The sequence below is a fragment of the Gekko japonicus genome, unplaced genomic scaffold (genome assembly GCF_001447785.1).
Source record: "Gekko japonicus isolate JY-2015 unplaced genomic scaffold, Gekko_japonicus_V1.1 scaffold363, whole genome shotgun sequence".
NCBI classification, from domain to species: domain Eukaryota; kingdom Metazoa; phylum Chordata; class Lepidosauria; order Squamata; family Gekkonidae; genus Gekko; species Gekko japonicus.
Window position 1 is genome coordinate 478,311 of NW_015177016.1, and position 16,043 is coordinate 494,353.

Below are 16,043 nucleotides of genomic sequence, written 5' to 3' on the forward strand. Positions count from 1 at the left end.
GGAGCACTGAAGGAGAGGCAATCCTGTAGATATGAGGGTTGAAGGCCAGTGCTTGGAATCGAACCTAGTAATGGATGGACAGCCAAGTGAAGTGACTGCAGAATGGATTTATATACAGTATGTGAGAACATAAGAACATAATAGACATCATAACTGCTAGTAATGCAGCTATTTTTGTTTTTTTTAATCTAATGCAGAATCTAGAAATGGAGTGGGGAGGTGAATACACTCTTGAATCTTCCAACTTGGATTGCTTATTAAACATACTTCCTGGAGATCTGGAATTTCATCAGATACTTGGAGACATTGATGAGAAAATAAAGAAAAATGCTTCTAGGTAAGGTATTTTTATTTGTATGCTGTCTGTATATATACATACATGGAGGTACTGCAGAGGTTTTTATTAAACAAACATTTATCTTTCTCTGCTTCAATAATGTTGGTTACTGCTCTGTTTCTGGTGCTAGTCTCCTTCTGTCAGGGAACAAATGAAGCATGCTGACTTTTTTCTGATGGGGACTTTTGTTCCTTCAGACAGTCAAAATTTTGCAGCTGAATTTTTTTGTGCCTTGAATATCCAGTAACAGGAAACCGCTACCTGCTGATTTATCAACTGCTGAAGGTACAGGAGGCTCTTCTAGTATGCTTCCTCTCTCTGCCTATATGTAATGGCTGGTGATGTCTGTTTCAATATATCTAAAGTGTGCATGCACATGAAAGCTTATACCCAGAATTAAATTTTGTTATTCTTAAAGGTGCCACTGGACTCAGACTTTGTTCTGTTGTTTTAGACCAACACGGCTACCCATCTGAATCTGTCTTCATTAAGTTTGCTTAGAATGGACTAACTCTGCCTAGGATTGCATGTGACTGATTTACTCTGATCTGTAATGAACAAAGTTTAAATTCAGGTTCAGGTTTCATTTTATTGCCTTTAGCCATAGGCTGTTACAATGACAGAACAATATAACAATGATATCTATATAATCTTCTAAAACCAGAAGAATTAAAAACTAAGTTAGGACACAATAAAACATTATAATTCTATCTCTCCCATCCAGACTTCGGTTGGTAATCAAGCTATGGTACTGCTACCATTTTCTTCCGAATTTTCTCTGCAGTGAGGGCAAAGAGGGACACCTTGTATGAAATCTCAGCCTCTACATCTGCTAGTAGAACTAGAATTTTTTTCAGTTTCTGTTCTAGTACCTAAGGAGGCCGAGATTGGGTCTATTAATGTCTTCCTAGGGGATTGGTAGAGTGAACAGAATAACAGGAATGGCACAGATCTTCTGGCACTGGATCTCCACATGGGCAGAGACCCTGGGCAGCAGGTGTGTTGGTATAACGGCCTTCAAGCATTGCTGATTGCATTGATTGGAAGCGGATTGAAGTTACGGAACATAGTTTGCTGAATGAGATCTTTGTTACGTATTGGGCCCTTTGATGATCTGATTTGATCAATTTGTACCAGGGTGAGGATTTATTTTCTTGGATGACTCTCCTATCTTGTGCAGTGTCCTGAATGTATATTTACTTCCTTCCGTAAAAATCGGTCTGAAGTGGCCCATGGATTACATCCGGAAGGTTATATATTTGCAATATACTGTTGTATTTTGAAACCCATTTAGGGTCTTTTAGGGAGGCTAGGAAGCAGCTGCTTGAAAGGTGATCTATAGGTGCTCTCTTCAATTTGTACCAATAGTTATAAAAAGCTTTATGAGCACGCGCCCGTAGAGAGGGAAGGCCCAATTCAGCTCTTAACAATGCTACTGGGTTGTTTGTTGGTACTGTTAGCAGCCTTTTCATGAAAAGGTTTTGAATTCTCTCCAGGCTGACAATGATGGAATCATTCCAGCCCCATACCTTGACACCATAAAGAAGCTGGGCGATTGTCTTGCTCTGGAAAAGCTACAGGGCTGGGTCTATCAGAAAGCTCCCTTTTGTGCAGTAAAATTTTAAAATTGCCCCTAATGAGCAAAGAGCTATTATTTTTTGTTGTAAAGTTTAAATTCAATACATTCAAAACGTTTTAGTCAGAAAGTATTTATTTTACTGTGAAGGTCTCATGAAAATCACTTTCCTAATCCTTTTATTAGTGTTAGGACAGATTGCTAAAATACCTTGTCCAGTGATTTCTTATAGTGGTTCATAGTCACTAGTTTATCACCTAGGGTAGCCTAAAAACCAGTCTCTAATAGGACCAGAGGTGGGTGGACTAGCAGGTAAGCCATTCTAGTTCACAAAGCTATTAAATTTGATTACGAGAGACACATCGGGTATTACAATAGAAGCCTTTGACAAAATGTTGCTGGAGCCAAAGTATGTGGGCAGCGCATCAGGTTTCAGACTCCTAAGAGAAGCTTACACAGATTATGAAGATACACCTCACTTATCATGTTTAGAACTAGTGTTTGCAGAAGGAGCTATTCCATCAGGAAATTGAGCATGGACCATAAGATATTGCTTCCATAGAAGACCTTGCATTCATGAAAAGGCTCTTTGATAACAGTGAAGATATTTGTTTCAAGGGCACCATTTCAAACTCATTCATGCTTAACGTTTTCTTGAAAAGATCTTTTTATATAGTGTGTTTTATAGGCCACCCACATATGGTTCAATTTAAAGATGCTTTCACATACTATAGAATGTCTAGTCATCCTCTCAAACCATCCTCATAATGAAGTTATAAAACACTGAATCTTTACCAGAATCAGTAATTTTTATTATAGATACCAAAAATAATCATTTTTACAGTTGATAAGAACATGCGTTGTATTAGGCTAGAATCTAAACAGCCCTGAAGATGAGAAGATGCTTTGTATGTGTGTGGGGGGTGGTAGTGGTCCTGATTCTTCTCTCCTATATTTGTCCCCTGCTTCAAGGTGCCCCTTGACCTCTTTTCAGGGAGCATAAATTGTTGTGTGGGTCAGGCCTAATGCACATGCCATGGTCCATATGTGGCCATTTTGAAGCCTGTTACAACAAGAATATACAGTTACCTATTCCAAGATGTCTTTTTTTTAGTGTAGGGGTCATAGCCAGTTCAGATTAGTGTAATTTAGTGGTTTTCATCTTATCAAGGGTAGGTTCCTGCTTAGAAATCCTAGCTACAATATGAGACCCCACCAAGTTGCTAAAGGGCATATACATCATTCTCTGGCAGAATCCAGCATCAGCTTAATGTACTACAGTCTAAAGCTCTGCCACATGTAGTACAGAGTAAAACTCTGCCATATACAGAGTAACCACAAAAGGGCATAACTTAAGTAGGCTAAAATCTCTTCTCTTCTTCTCACTACCCAGCTGATACTCAGGTCTGTGGTTATAAGTGCAGGTGTCCTTCTGTGTACACCCTACATCATTTATCTTGGGATACTAAGTCTGTGTATGGATGGACTAGTATTTGAGGAAAATGTGTGTATGAACTGAACTTAATCTATACTGAGTACAATAATAGACAAAAAAGCAAGAAGGGAAGGCAGATTTAAAATACGGTGCAGTAAAATCAAGCACACATATTCCTAGTGGAAGCAGTTATATTAAGCCAGATGTGCCCACCCATGGCCAGTCCAAACAGAACCTACCTGTGGATGTGAGTATGGTGTCCCCAGAAGAAAAAAAAAACAGGAGAAGGGATTATGAAGAAGAGCTGTTTCAGATAGGTGAGGAAAGAACTGGGTTTGTGGTGAGGAATGGAAAGAGAAAAGGCAGGGGGGGTGCAGAATGAAGTCTCAGAGCATAGCCAAGAAAGGCTAGGAGAAAGGGAGCATTTTAAAGAGTAACTGAAACTGAGTTTCTGTTCTGAAGTTCACTGGACACACACATGGTAACAACTCAAATCCCATGCAAAGCAGATCATACAAGGAAGTGAGCTAACTTTCTCAAGTATATATTTGAGCAAAGTATTTGAACGGATAGTGGCTGAACAATTTCAAGCATTCCAGGATGAGGCAAGCTGTTTAGATCCTTTCCAGTTTGGTGTAGTGGTTAAGAGTGGCAGACTCTAATCTGGATAATCAGGTTTGATTCCCCACTCCTCCACATGCAGCCAGCTGGGTGACCTTGGCTCAGTAGGTCTCTCAGAGCTGTTCTCTCAAGAGCAGTTCTCCCAGAGCTCTCTCAGCCCCACCTACCTCACAGGGTGTCTGCTGTGGGGAGAGGAAGGGAAGAAGATTGTAAGCCACTCTGAGACTCCAAGTGAAGGGTGGGTCTGTTGACCAACTCTTCTCTTTCTCCTCCTCTTGTTTTAGGCCTGGTTGTGGGACTGAAACAGTCTTGGTCTCCCTGGTGAATGACCTCTGCCAGGAGATGGACAGAGGGAGTGCAACTCTGTTGATTTCCTGGGCCTCTTCACAGCATTTGATACTGTCAGGCATGGTGTCCTTCAGGCTGGGTTTGGGAGGTGCCGTTCTGTGGTGTTTCTGTTCCTACCTGGAGGCTGAGTTTCAGAAGGTGATACTGAAGACTGCTGCTCAGCCCCTTGACCTTTGGCAGTCCTGCAAGGTTCCATCTTGTCTCTTAGGCGCATTAATATCTACATGAAACCATTGGATGAGGTCATCCAGATATTTGGGCTGGGTTGTCACCAATATGTGGATGACACTCAGCTACATCTTGTGTTTATGGCTGATCCTAGGGAGACTATAGAAACCCTGAACAGTACCTGAAGGCAGTTTTGGAATGGATGTGGGCTAATAAAATCTTAATCCTGGCCAAATGGAGTGCTACTGGTGACCACAGGTTCCACCGATTTTGGATGGAGTTGCAATCCCCTTGAAGGAACAGGTCTGTCATCTGGAGGTGCTCTTGGACTTAGGACTGCTGCTGAATAAGCTGTGGCCAGGAGTGCCTTTTACCATCTTCAACCGGTTAGGCAGCTGTGGCTTTTCCTAGGCAGAAAAAAAATCTGACCATTGTGGTGCATACCCTGCTTGCATCTAGATTAGATTATTGTATTGTGTTCTGTGTTGGACTGCTTTTGAGAAGTCTTCAAAAAAACCAGTTAGTGCAGAATTCTGCAGCCTGGATATTGACTGGAGTGGGTTGAAGGAATCATATCAGTGCAGTCTTGGCCTATTTATACTGGCTCCCTATTTGTTTCTGGGCAGAGTTCAAGGTTCTGGTGCTGGACTTTAATGCCCAATCTGGTTTGGGACCAACATACCTGAAGGACAACCTACTCCCTTATGAACCTACTTAATCACTGTGGTCATTTTTGAAGGCCCTGCTTTGGGTGCTCCAGCCTCCTGAGATAGTGGCACCCCAGGAGGGGCTGTCTTGGTAGTGTCACCAGTACTCTGAAACTTTGTCCCCAAAGAGATTCATCTGTCTTCTTCTGTTTCGATCTTTCACCAGTAGGTGAAGACTTTTAAATTTTGTTTGGTGTTCCCTTTGTGATCCTTTTTTTCCTACCCAGTGTTTTCAATTGCTGTTTTTGTTTTGTTTCTATTTGAGCTCTGGTTTTACTTCATCATAATAGAACTACTTAAAACACATATAGACTTGTGGGCTCCAATATTAGCTAACTTATTTACATATATAGATCAATCAGCCCAGATACCGAAGGATTGGAGCCTAGCTATCATAGTCCCTATATACAAGAAAGGGAATAAAAATGACCCAAACAATTATAGGCCAATTAGCCTCTTGAATGTCATCTGTAAATTATACACTAAGCATCTATGTTTGAAACGATGCAAATGGCTAGATCAAGAAAACCTGTTAGAAATTGAACAGGCAGGTTTTCCCCAAGGTCGTTCAACCATGGATCATTGCTTAGTATTGGAATATCTCATCCACAAACATGCAGTGTCCCCCAAGAAAAATTTATATGCAGCATTCATAGATCTCAGGGCTGCTTTTGATACTATTTCTCAAGGAAGACTATGGGCAAAATTTGGAGAAGCATCTATTGATAGAAGATTGTTATACCTGATGATTAAGATTCATGAGAGCAATGAACTTCAGATAAGGTACACTCAAGGCAGTAAGCTATCTAAGAAAATCCTGGTTCAGAAGTGTGTTAGACAAGGCTGCTTATTATAACCCTTCTATTTTTATCTATGTAAACACATTGATTCAAGGTGCACACAAGATAGATGTCCATGCCCCGAGCCTTGCTGGAAGAAAGGTACTGTAAGGTTCCACAGCCAAACAATTAAGTACACGCTTATCATAAGGTTATACTTTATTGCCAGAGCTATAGAGGCAGTAACATCGTCACTGTTAGGAATGGCTACCTTCCTACAAGCATAATGGGATATAGGGTATTCGTATGCACCCCCCCATCCCTAGGCCAATCGACCTGACTCCCGTGTGCGGGAGAATGGGGCCCCAGGCCGTTAAAGCCGAAGCTGGGAATCGAAACTAGTCCCACGGGTAATTGATGGGAAGACACTACACAGGCAGCCTACAAGGTCAGAAATAATAAGGAACGAAGGAATGCAGCAGCAGTTGGTACACAGGTCAAGCAAATGCACTCCTGCCCATAAACATCATGGCAGCATAGCTGACAGGTACCAATTCTCATGTATGTGGATGATGCAGTTCTCCTGTCACAAACAAAAATTGGTCTAAAGCGTGCCATAAAATTTTTTAGTGATCAATGTGATACAGAGCTTTTGACAATTAGCTACTCAAACTCTAAAATCATACATTTTAGTACACTTTAAAAAAACTAACTGGGAAATTAATGGGAACACTATAGACCAAGTTAAAAAAATTCAATATCTGGGAGTCATCTTTACATTCAGTGCTAACTTCAAAGCCCATACAATTGTATCAGCAAACACCTCAGAAAAGAGTGCAAATGCCATCCTTAGATTCTTTGGAAGAGAAGGTGCGGGCTTTATTCCTGCAGCCCTGAAACTATTTCAAACAAAATCATTAGCTCAACTCTTATATGGATCACAAATGGGACTAACTGCTAATGTTAAGATACTAGAAACAGTCCAATCAAAATTTCTTAGAACTCTATTTAATGCACCCAGATGTACTCCTAATGTCATTCTTGGGCAGGAAGCTGGTTTGCCCAGAGTCGAATTAAAAATCTGGGAACATGTCATCTATTACTGGATAAATATTCATTTTGAACCAAAGGGCTTAATTCTCCTGTTGTTAGCTCCTGACCCTTATCTTACATGGTGCTCAAAGATAGCTGATAAAATTAAGATGATTTGCTTGGACCCAGTAGGCCTGTTTGATATGGGACTCAAGCAAAAGTCTTAATCGCCCAAAGATTAATTGATATACGGTCCCAAAATGACGAAGCAATACTTGGTTTAAATTATAAAAGCTTAAGAAAAGGATTGAGCTACACTATATCCCCATATCTTTCGGATATTACAAACGAAAGATGCAGATGGGCCTTCTCTAGAGCATGGTTTGATGCATTTCCCTCTGCAGTTTTATATGGAAGATTCTCCCACCTGCCCTTGCAATAGCATTGCTGTCCCTGTTCAAATAAAGTGGTTGAATCTATCACACATGTACTTTTGCACTGCAGATTATATCAAGAAGAAAGGCTACAATTAATTATTCCATTATTCTGCAGATTTAAACAATTACAGTATTATATAGATTTTAGTCCTCAAACCCTTTGGGTATAACTATTAGGTGATAGTCAGAGAACTATATCATATGCAGTCAGGGCCGGCTCACCCGCTAGGCGAACTAGGTGCTCGCCTAGGGCGCGCCGGCCCTCAGGGGTGCCAAACTGCACCCCACCCACCCCGCCAAAAGCCCCCCCGCCGCCCTAACTGGGCGATCGCCTCTGCCCAAGCCTGCCAGCCAGCCGAGCCTGCCCCGGCGAGGTCCGTCCCCGGAGGAAGCGGAGCCCAGCCGGCCGCGCCTGAGTCAGCGGCCACCGCCCGGCCCCGCCTGCCTGACGTCAAGTCCATCCCATCCGCCTGGCCTGCCCGGCTCGCTGCCTCGGCAGCGGCGCCCCCACCTTCTATAGCCATCCTGCATGGAGCCGGGCTGGGCTGGGCTGAGCACACGCCGCCGCCGCCACCCCTCTGACAGCCAGAGGCGCCGCCACCGCCCTCCTCCTCCCGCCCCATCTCCTCGTCATCGGATTGCTGCTGGCGCCCTGCGGCTCAGGTGAGCGAGCGGCCGGGTGCCGCCATGGGAAGGAGCCGGGGAGCAGGGCCCCACGACAGCTGAGCCCCCCCTCTCAGTGAGAGAGAAGAAAGGCGCAGCCGAGGCGGGGATCGAGGGTCTCTGCCCGCCCCTCTCGCGCTCTGTCTCTCTCTCTCTTTCTGCGCCCGGCCGGGGTGAAGGAGGCGGTGCCGCAGCTCGCCTGCCCTCCCCCCTCAGGGGGGAGGAGGCAGAGGCGGCATGGCAGCAGCCAGCGGGGGGAGGAGGAGGCGGCAGCAAAAGGGTCTCCAGGCCCCACCGGGAGGTTGGCATCTGCGCCTCACCTAGGGCACAGAAACACCTCGAGTCAGCCCTGTATGCAGTAGCAAAATTCTGTGTGATAGCACTCAAAAAGTGGTATGAAGGAAACGTCAGTTGCTGGGGAATAAATTAATGAAATGAGTGGGTTTTTTACACATATATGAGTATGTCTTTTACACATATATCCCCATATCTTTTATGTATTCATTCATTTTAAATTGTCCTTTTATCTGTATTTATTGTGACCTGTGTTTATACCTGTGTTAATTACATGCGATATGAGTAAACACTTTATTTTCTTTGACTTGAATCTACTGCCCATCAAATTCATTATATGTCCCTGAGTCATTACAGGAAGGGTAGAAAAAGTTCCATAACCTCTATCATTTGCCTTGTCCCTCCTTAGTCCCTTTTCAAAACTGGGTCTGTTTTACTCAATAAAGCCTCCATCCCAAGTTTAATGATGCATTTATTAAAGAAACTCCAACAAGATATAGCAGCTTATAACCACACCTCCTTACATCTGCACACTACTTCTACTCCTACATCCTGTTTTATATATGCCTCCTTCCCCAGGAACAAGTTCTCTTAAAGCAGCATACAAAAACACCACATTTTCTCCTCTCTTAACATATTACATATCACTACAAGATACATATTTTACTTAAACAAGTACAAAACAACTTTCAACAACTGCAATAAATTTACCATACACCATTACATAACATAGTCCTTTGTCCAGACAGGTAGTCATCTAATTCTTACATCTCTTTTCTCAACCATTACTGCACATGTTGTATCTTGGGCTGACAGAACAAAAAGGAAAAAAAGCCAGGTGACAGTTGATTGATTTGTTATTATAAAAAGTCTCTGCACATTTCACTATGCAGGCTTCATCAGGGGGAATCCCACATACCAGTTATTCCCACTCCGGAACTGCTCCGATTCAGGCACAGGACCTCTGTCTTCATCGGATTCAATTTCAATCGGCTCAGTCTCAGCCATCCCGCCACAATAGTTACACTGAGCTACTTTCGCAGGGCATTTAGAATAACTTGCAAGATGCTGTATAGAACCACAACAAAATCATATTTTCACTGACATTCTACTTCACTGACTCCATGGATTTGCAGTCTTTTTCTTATCAGACTCTTGAGTCTGCATTGAAGTTTCCTGCAACAAATCCACACTTGGTACAATGTCTCCAGAACCTGAACTCATTATCTTAGCTTCATTCAAAGCTGCCTCAGTTTGTGTTGTGTTGTGATAGTGATATAACTTCTCAGGATATACCAGGCTATATATCTAACTAGGAATAAGGCCCATTGTGGAAATAAATACAATGAACTCTAGCAAGAGGCTCTGGGCAGGTGCCCTGGCCTTGTCTTTTTTGTGGTGTGGCATGGTTGTGTTATTGGGTTTGTTTCTTTTGAAGGGAAAGTGATGTGTTGTGAGTGAGAACATATTTTACCTCAGAATACACCAGGTCGCATATGCAAGTGACAGTTCCAACTGTCTCGTGGGGGGGGGGGGAGTTTGAGGTGCGGAATGGAGTGAAGTCCAATCAGCTTCCATATGCAAATGACCTTGAAATGCTGGCCCAATCAGAGAAGAGTGGCCTAGGCTGCAGTGGGTGGGAGAGAACTCAGGCAACACAGCCAGTGGATAGAGACACCTTGTGATTGACACATCACGGAGCCAACTGATTTTGGAGTGCATAGAACTTTGTGGGACCAAAACTCAATTATATGTAAGGACAGGATAGGTGCCAGGGCATATGGGAAGGGGAACATAGAGGCATTTCTTCTCTCACAGAGCCTCACTAGTTTAATAATTTAATTGTTCCAGTCTGTCATTTTATTTCAACTTTATTTCTATAGCAAATAGTTTTTATTGTGTCCATGAGATTATATCCTTAGGTAATGGGCAGGAAACAGGACAAAAAGGGCTACTGAAAAGCCAAGTGAAAGCTCTTACTGAAATGATAAAAAGACAAAGAAAAGAAATTTTATCAACAGGCCAGCATTCAAAATTATTTTCATTTTTGTTTATAGGTGGCAAAAGTAATTGCTCGGTATTCAAGAAGCCAAATCTTTGACAGTGTTTCTATGAAATCACTAGTTGATCTAGATTTAAATCTCTTCAGTCTGCCCATAGCAAAATCTTAATTATGCTGAGGTCAGAGAATTCCCATGTACTTTAGTAGAGTTGTCATGCATATTCTACCACATTTGTAGCATGATCCTAATTATGCTTCCTTTACAATGTCCCGTTGATTTAAGTTATCTCTACATTTTTTCTATAGTAATGAAAGTAAACTAGCTACTTCACAAAGAGTTTTTAAAACTCCGGACTTAATCTCTGTGGCTGCATTCAGACAGAACTTTTTAACTGGAATTCAGCCAAGATGTGCACAAGCCTGGCTTGTTGCCAGCCTTGTATTCCAGACATGCATGTACACTTTGCTTTTCCCTCCTTCATTCCTCCCTTCTCACATGGAGAATCTTGGTTATAAACTTCTTCTGGTACCATGAGATAAAAATACAAGTACAAGATAGATTAAACTCCAGTTCAGAATCCTGGTTCATGGGGGAAAGTTAATTCTGGTTCACCAGCATGTTTGCATCTGTGCATTGTGGGTAACAGCAGTTAATTTCTGACCAGGATTCTACATATGACAAAGGAAGAGGAAAGGAAGAAGGAGCAAGGCAATAAGCTAGATTTGTGTACATCCTGTCTTCATGCAGATTAAATGTGACATCGAATGCAATATATATTTACGGTAGGATCAGTAACATGAGAATTCAGTGCTGTTTGCTGCCATGTATAGGAATTTAGAATTGGATCCCTAATGTGCTTTCAAAGGAATAGTTTTTTGTATCAGGTGTACTCAATCAGTATAAGCCTGTGTAATGGAGAAGCACACTCCCTTTTCTTAATGTTTTACTGTTGCCATTTTGTGTGCCTTCTCTGATGTTCACCATATACATTGTCCAGGAGATTTTCTGTCTATCCCCTTAGACAAGTAAGTACTCCTAATACATGCATCCTCTAGAGACAATGGGAACCAATTATCATTAATTATTGGCCCAAACCTGGTCCAGGTTGTGCCTTTGCACATCCCACCTCACCTCTAAACTGGCCAAGGAATACATTTTGCCAGACTTTACAGTGCTACTGCACTCCTGGTTTGTTTTGCTGTTAGCATTTTATTTATTTATTTATTTATTTTATTAGATTTTTACCCCGCCCTCCCAGCAAAGCCGGCTCAGTGTGGCTTACAACAATATAAAACAATTCATTAAATACAAAAACTGATAAAACCCCAACATGAATTTAAAACCATAAACATACAACATAATAAAGTGCTAGCATTAGTTCTCAAAGTTTCTTGATCTACAAATGTCCCAGGCACTCAGGTCTGCTACAGATGTCCCAGGCACTCGGGTCAGGTTATACTTAGGGGCCCAGAAAGTGGGACTTGCACCCCGAGGACTATCAGATGTCAGTGGCCTGGCAGAAGAGCTCCATTTTTCAGGCCCTGCGGAGCTGTAACAGGTCCCGCAGGGCCCTGATCTCCTCCGGGAGCTCATTCCACCAGAGTGGAGCCGCCACCGAAAAAGCCCTAGCCCTCGTTGAAGCAAGTCTGGCCTCCTTGATGTTTGGGCGGACCAGCCGATTCCGGGTCCCCGATTGCAGTGCTCTCTGGGGAACATATGGGGAAAGGCGGTCCCTCAGGTATGCAGGTCCCTGGCCATAAAGGGCTTTAAAGTCATAACCAGCACCTTGAACCGAATCCGGTATTCTAGCTGCCTTCAGGGGTTTTAAGTCTCTTCCCTGCAGTTTATGACTGATTTCCTTAAGCCAACAGGAACTATTTGATCTGCAGGCAAATATTTGCAGTGCATCTGCTCACCAATTGCAAAATGCATCAATCGGATGGGGGGGATCTGTGGAGAGCAGAATAACATTACCTTATGGCCATAGTTTAGAGTGGCCAGACACCCACACAACAGACTGAATCAGACCCTTGGTCAATCCAGGTCAGCCCTGTCTACTCAGATTGGCAGCAGCTCTCCGGGGTCTCTGAGGTCATTGGCAATTGTTACCCAAATAGGTCTACATGTGTCAAGGCTGTATGTTCCCTTGCTAGCACAGAGCAAACGTGTGTTTTGGGTACTTTTAATATACTTGGGATCTTATCCTGTGTATGCTGAGGTCCAGACTTAGATCAACACTCAGAAGAATGACGAGAAAAAGGCTCTTAGGGTTTTTATTTTATAAACCAACAAAAAACAAATTATGCAATGTAGAAAAAGCGTTAATAAAAATTACAGAAAGGAATACAAAAGCAATAGCAATGTGGTAAATGACATGCACACACACACACACACACACACACACACAAAAACCCGTTCCTAAAAAAACCCTGCCTACCTACTGGGGAATAAAACTAAAAGGGAGAAAACAAGACATGCAAGTCTGCTCTTGGAGAGAAGGGGTGTTGTCCTCAGCAGCAATGAAGTAATGTTGGAGAATGAAACTGACAAGGCAGGGGAAGGAGGCATAGGTACAGGACTGTGAAGCGGAAAGGCGGGAGGCCTATCAAGAGGATGGGGTAATGAGTGAGTCCCAAACCAGCTACAAAAAGTGGGTCTGAAGTGTAACTCTTTCTCCTCTTGCTGAGACTAAGGAGAAGATGGTCAACATCGAAATGTGGGAATAATAAAAAAATGATTTTTTGGAAATGAGCCATCCTGAAAGTAAACCCTTTGTCTTTATTGTGGAGAGCAGTTTTCTCCTTTTGCATGGAGAGTGTCTGACATGTTCCTTTGGGTAGGTTTGGAAGTTAAATTTGGCTGGGTACTTGTCATGATTGGGGAAGGGCAGAAATCCAGTCATTGAGATATGGAGGAAATTGCTGGAATCAGCCCATTACTTAGTGTTTTGAAGATCTCCATCATTAGTTAGTATCAAATTATCTGGGAAGAGGCTCAGAAATTGTTAGGGAAAATGACCCTCAACTGAATTCGTCTTAGGGTAGGTATTTGCAGGTCTGATAGAGGAGCTGCCCCACATTCCTTTCTGCCTTAGTGTGCTGCCTTTTTGATATCAGTTTAATTCAGACTCCTCCTGTCAATCCTAGGCTCACACTCAAGTGTACATGTGTACAAGAAAAGGGGGCACACCCCATACTTAGAATTCGGTTCTCAAATGTGAGGGCCTCAGTGGCATCAGAGTTATGTTGTTTATGATATTATTGTCTTATTTTTATTTTGTGAGTTGCTTTAATCAGATCCATAGAGATGCGGCATGTTTACATTTTCTAAACAATAAAAGCTCAAACAACTGATTGGGAGAAACCACCCTGAAGCTTCTCCACCCACTAATTCTGGGGCTCCATTCTTTACATTTGCTTAGGGTCTCAGAATCACTAAGATCCCTCTTGGTCTGATTCTGAGTGTTGAACAAGATTAAGTTCATCTGCTGAACAGGTTCACTGAGAAATTTGTGGCATCCCTAAACTCTGCAAAACTCAACAGAGCAGCACAGAAGGCACAGTCCAGTAAGGTTCCTGTTGAACAAAAGAGTCATAACAATCGGGACTTCTTATATTGTGATACTCTGGTTTTGCTACTACAACATGAAACTAGCCAAAGGGGAAATAGCAAAGCGGTGAAGCCTTTTGAGACTCAATATTTACATGTGGGAATATTCCAGTCTAAAAATATGTAAATAAGGAAAACAAAAATAACCAGGCACTTTCTGCCATACTTAAGGCTATATAGAGTGTGATCAAGCCACACTGTACTAAGACATTTAGAGTTGAGTCCAGTAGCACCTTAGAGACCAGCAAGAGTTTCAGGCTGTAAGCTTTCAAGATTCAAAGCTCCCTTTTTCAGACACAGTAGTCTGAAAGGAGCTTTGTCTTTCGAAAGCTTACACCCTGAAACTCTTGTTGATCTCTAAGTTGCTACTGGACTCAAATCTAACTGTTCTACGGCTGACCAACACAGCTACTCTCTGAAACTGTATTAAGACATGTTAATATTAATTTATGTTAATAAAGTAATACATTAAACTGTTATATAATGTCATGTTAATTATCTTGCTGTAGAATTCTAACCAGTGTTTTATTTTTACATAGTGAAAGTGGTTGTTTTGTTTTTGCTTTAGCATGGAACAGTGTCTTAAGGAGCTACAATCAGAAATAAATGAAACTTGTTCAGACGAAGTGCTACAGGATACAACTGACTGTCTTCAGTGGTTAAATAACTGCAGTTTCAGCTCAGTTAAACCTTGTTCTACACCTCATGGAGAATTGGTCAAGTTTCTTCAAGCTCTGGTAAAAATAATGCTATTTTTACAGAATGACTGAAAAATCTTTTCAAATGTATTGGACTTGTTTTTTTTTAAATCATTCTCTGGGTAGTTTGAGAGTTTGTTGATGTAAATGCTGACAGCAAACTAATATATGTTTTTAATATTGGTAGTATGTACCGTGTTTTGTTGTAGAAGAATTCTAATATTCAAAAACTAATGCTACACTTAGTAACAGCTCTCAGCTAAAGGTAGTCTAATAGTTCTTGAAAGGTATTTTTCTGGCAGTTAAGGTCTTGAACAGTTTAATTCCTCTGACCACACATTTCCCCAAAGAATTTTTTTTTTCTAAAGGAGGAAAGAAACACTTCTGTTGGTGGTTGTGGAAACATGGATAATATGGTTGAAGCTGGTTAGCCCACAGAATCTTGGGAGGATGGGTGGAAATCCCTATTTGACTATGAAGGTCACTGGATGGCCTCAGTGAATTGCTGTCTCTCAAGCTACCTTTCCAGAGAAGATTATGGTGTGTGGATGTAATTAAAAATATTCACCGAATGCTATAAGTCTGAATCCTTATCTGTTAACAGTGAACAATCAAAGATAACAGTTTTTCTAAGGCCAAATACACGTGCACTATGACATGGTTGACTGACCCATCCTTTTGAACAATCTGCTCATTCAGTTACCTGGCCTTCCAATTTCATCCCTCTTTCCTGGAACCTGCATTACAAGCAACCTTCAGCCAGTACCAGAATTAATATTTCAGCTACTCAGAGATTCCTTTCTTCCTTTGGTGGTTGTTACATTCTCCCTCTGAGGTGGCAGACATTGTATGGATGATTCCCACCATCCACTTAGGGAAGCAGGAACGAAATTCTTCCTCTTCCTGTGACATGGGAATCACCCATCTCTTTCAGTTTCTGTTCCTTCCTCAAAGGGAGAGTAGTTCTACAGTCAGCTCTGCCTACTATTTAGACTTTAAATCTCTTTACTTTCTCTTCCCCATTCTATCCTTATACTAATACCCAAGTTGCCCCCTCCGTGCGGATATCTATATCTGCACTTTGGGGGCACTTGGGGGGCAGGGGGAGGTTTGTGCACATGTGGGGCAGTCCCCACATGTGCACAAAAAGAAAAAAGTTAAAAAAAAATTCGTGGGGATGTTTAAATCCCCCCGAAAGTGACAGAGCGTCCCCTGCACATGCGCAGGGAACGCTCTGTAGCTGGCCGCGCCGCCGCCGCCTCCTCCTCGGAGCCGGCGGGCGGGCGTAGGACCGGCCTCGCCGCCGCCTCCTCCTCCTCCTCGGAGCAGGCAGGGC

General features: G+C 42.4%; 1 protein-coding gene across 1 annotated transcript in view; it reads left to right on the plus strand.

The window, feature by feature from the left end:
• Positions 1–206: 206 nt before the first annotated feature.
• KIAA0825 (KIAA0825 ortholog) overlaps positions 207–16,043 on the plus strand; it is a 162,227-nt gene continuing 146,390 nt past the window's right edge. The window contains exons 1-2 of the mRNA XM_015427715.1: positions 207–337; positions 14,578–14,746. Coding sequence (XP_015283201.1) covers positions 207–337; positions 14,578–14,746 — 300 coding nt within the window. The remainder of the gene's footprint in view (positions 338–14,577; positions 14,747–16,043) is intronic.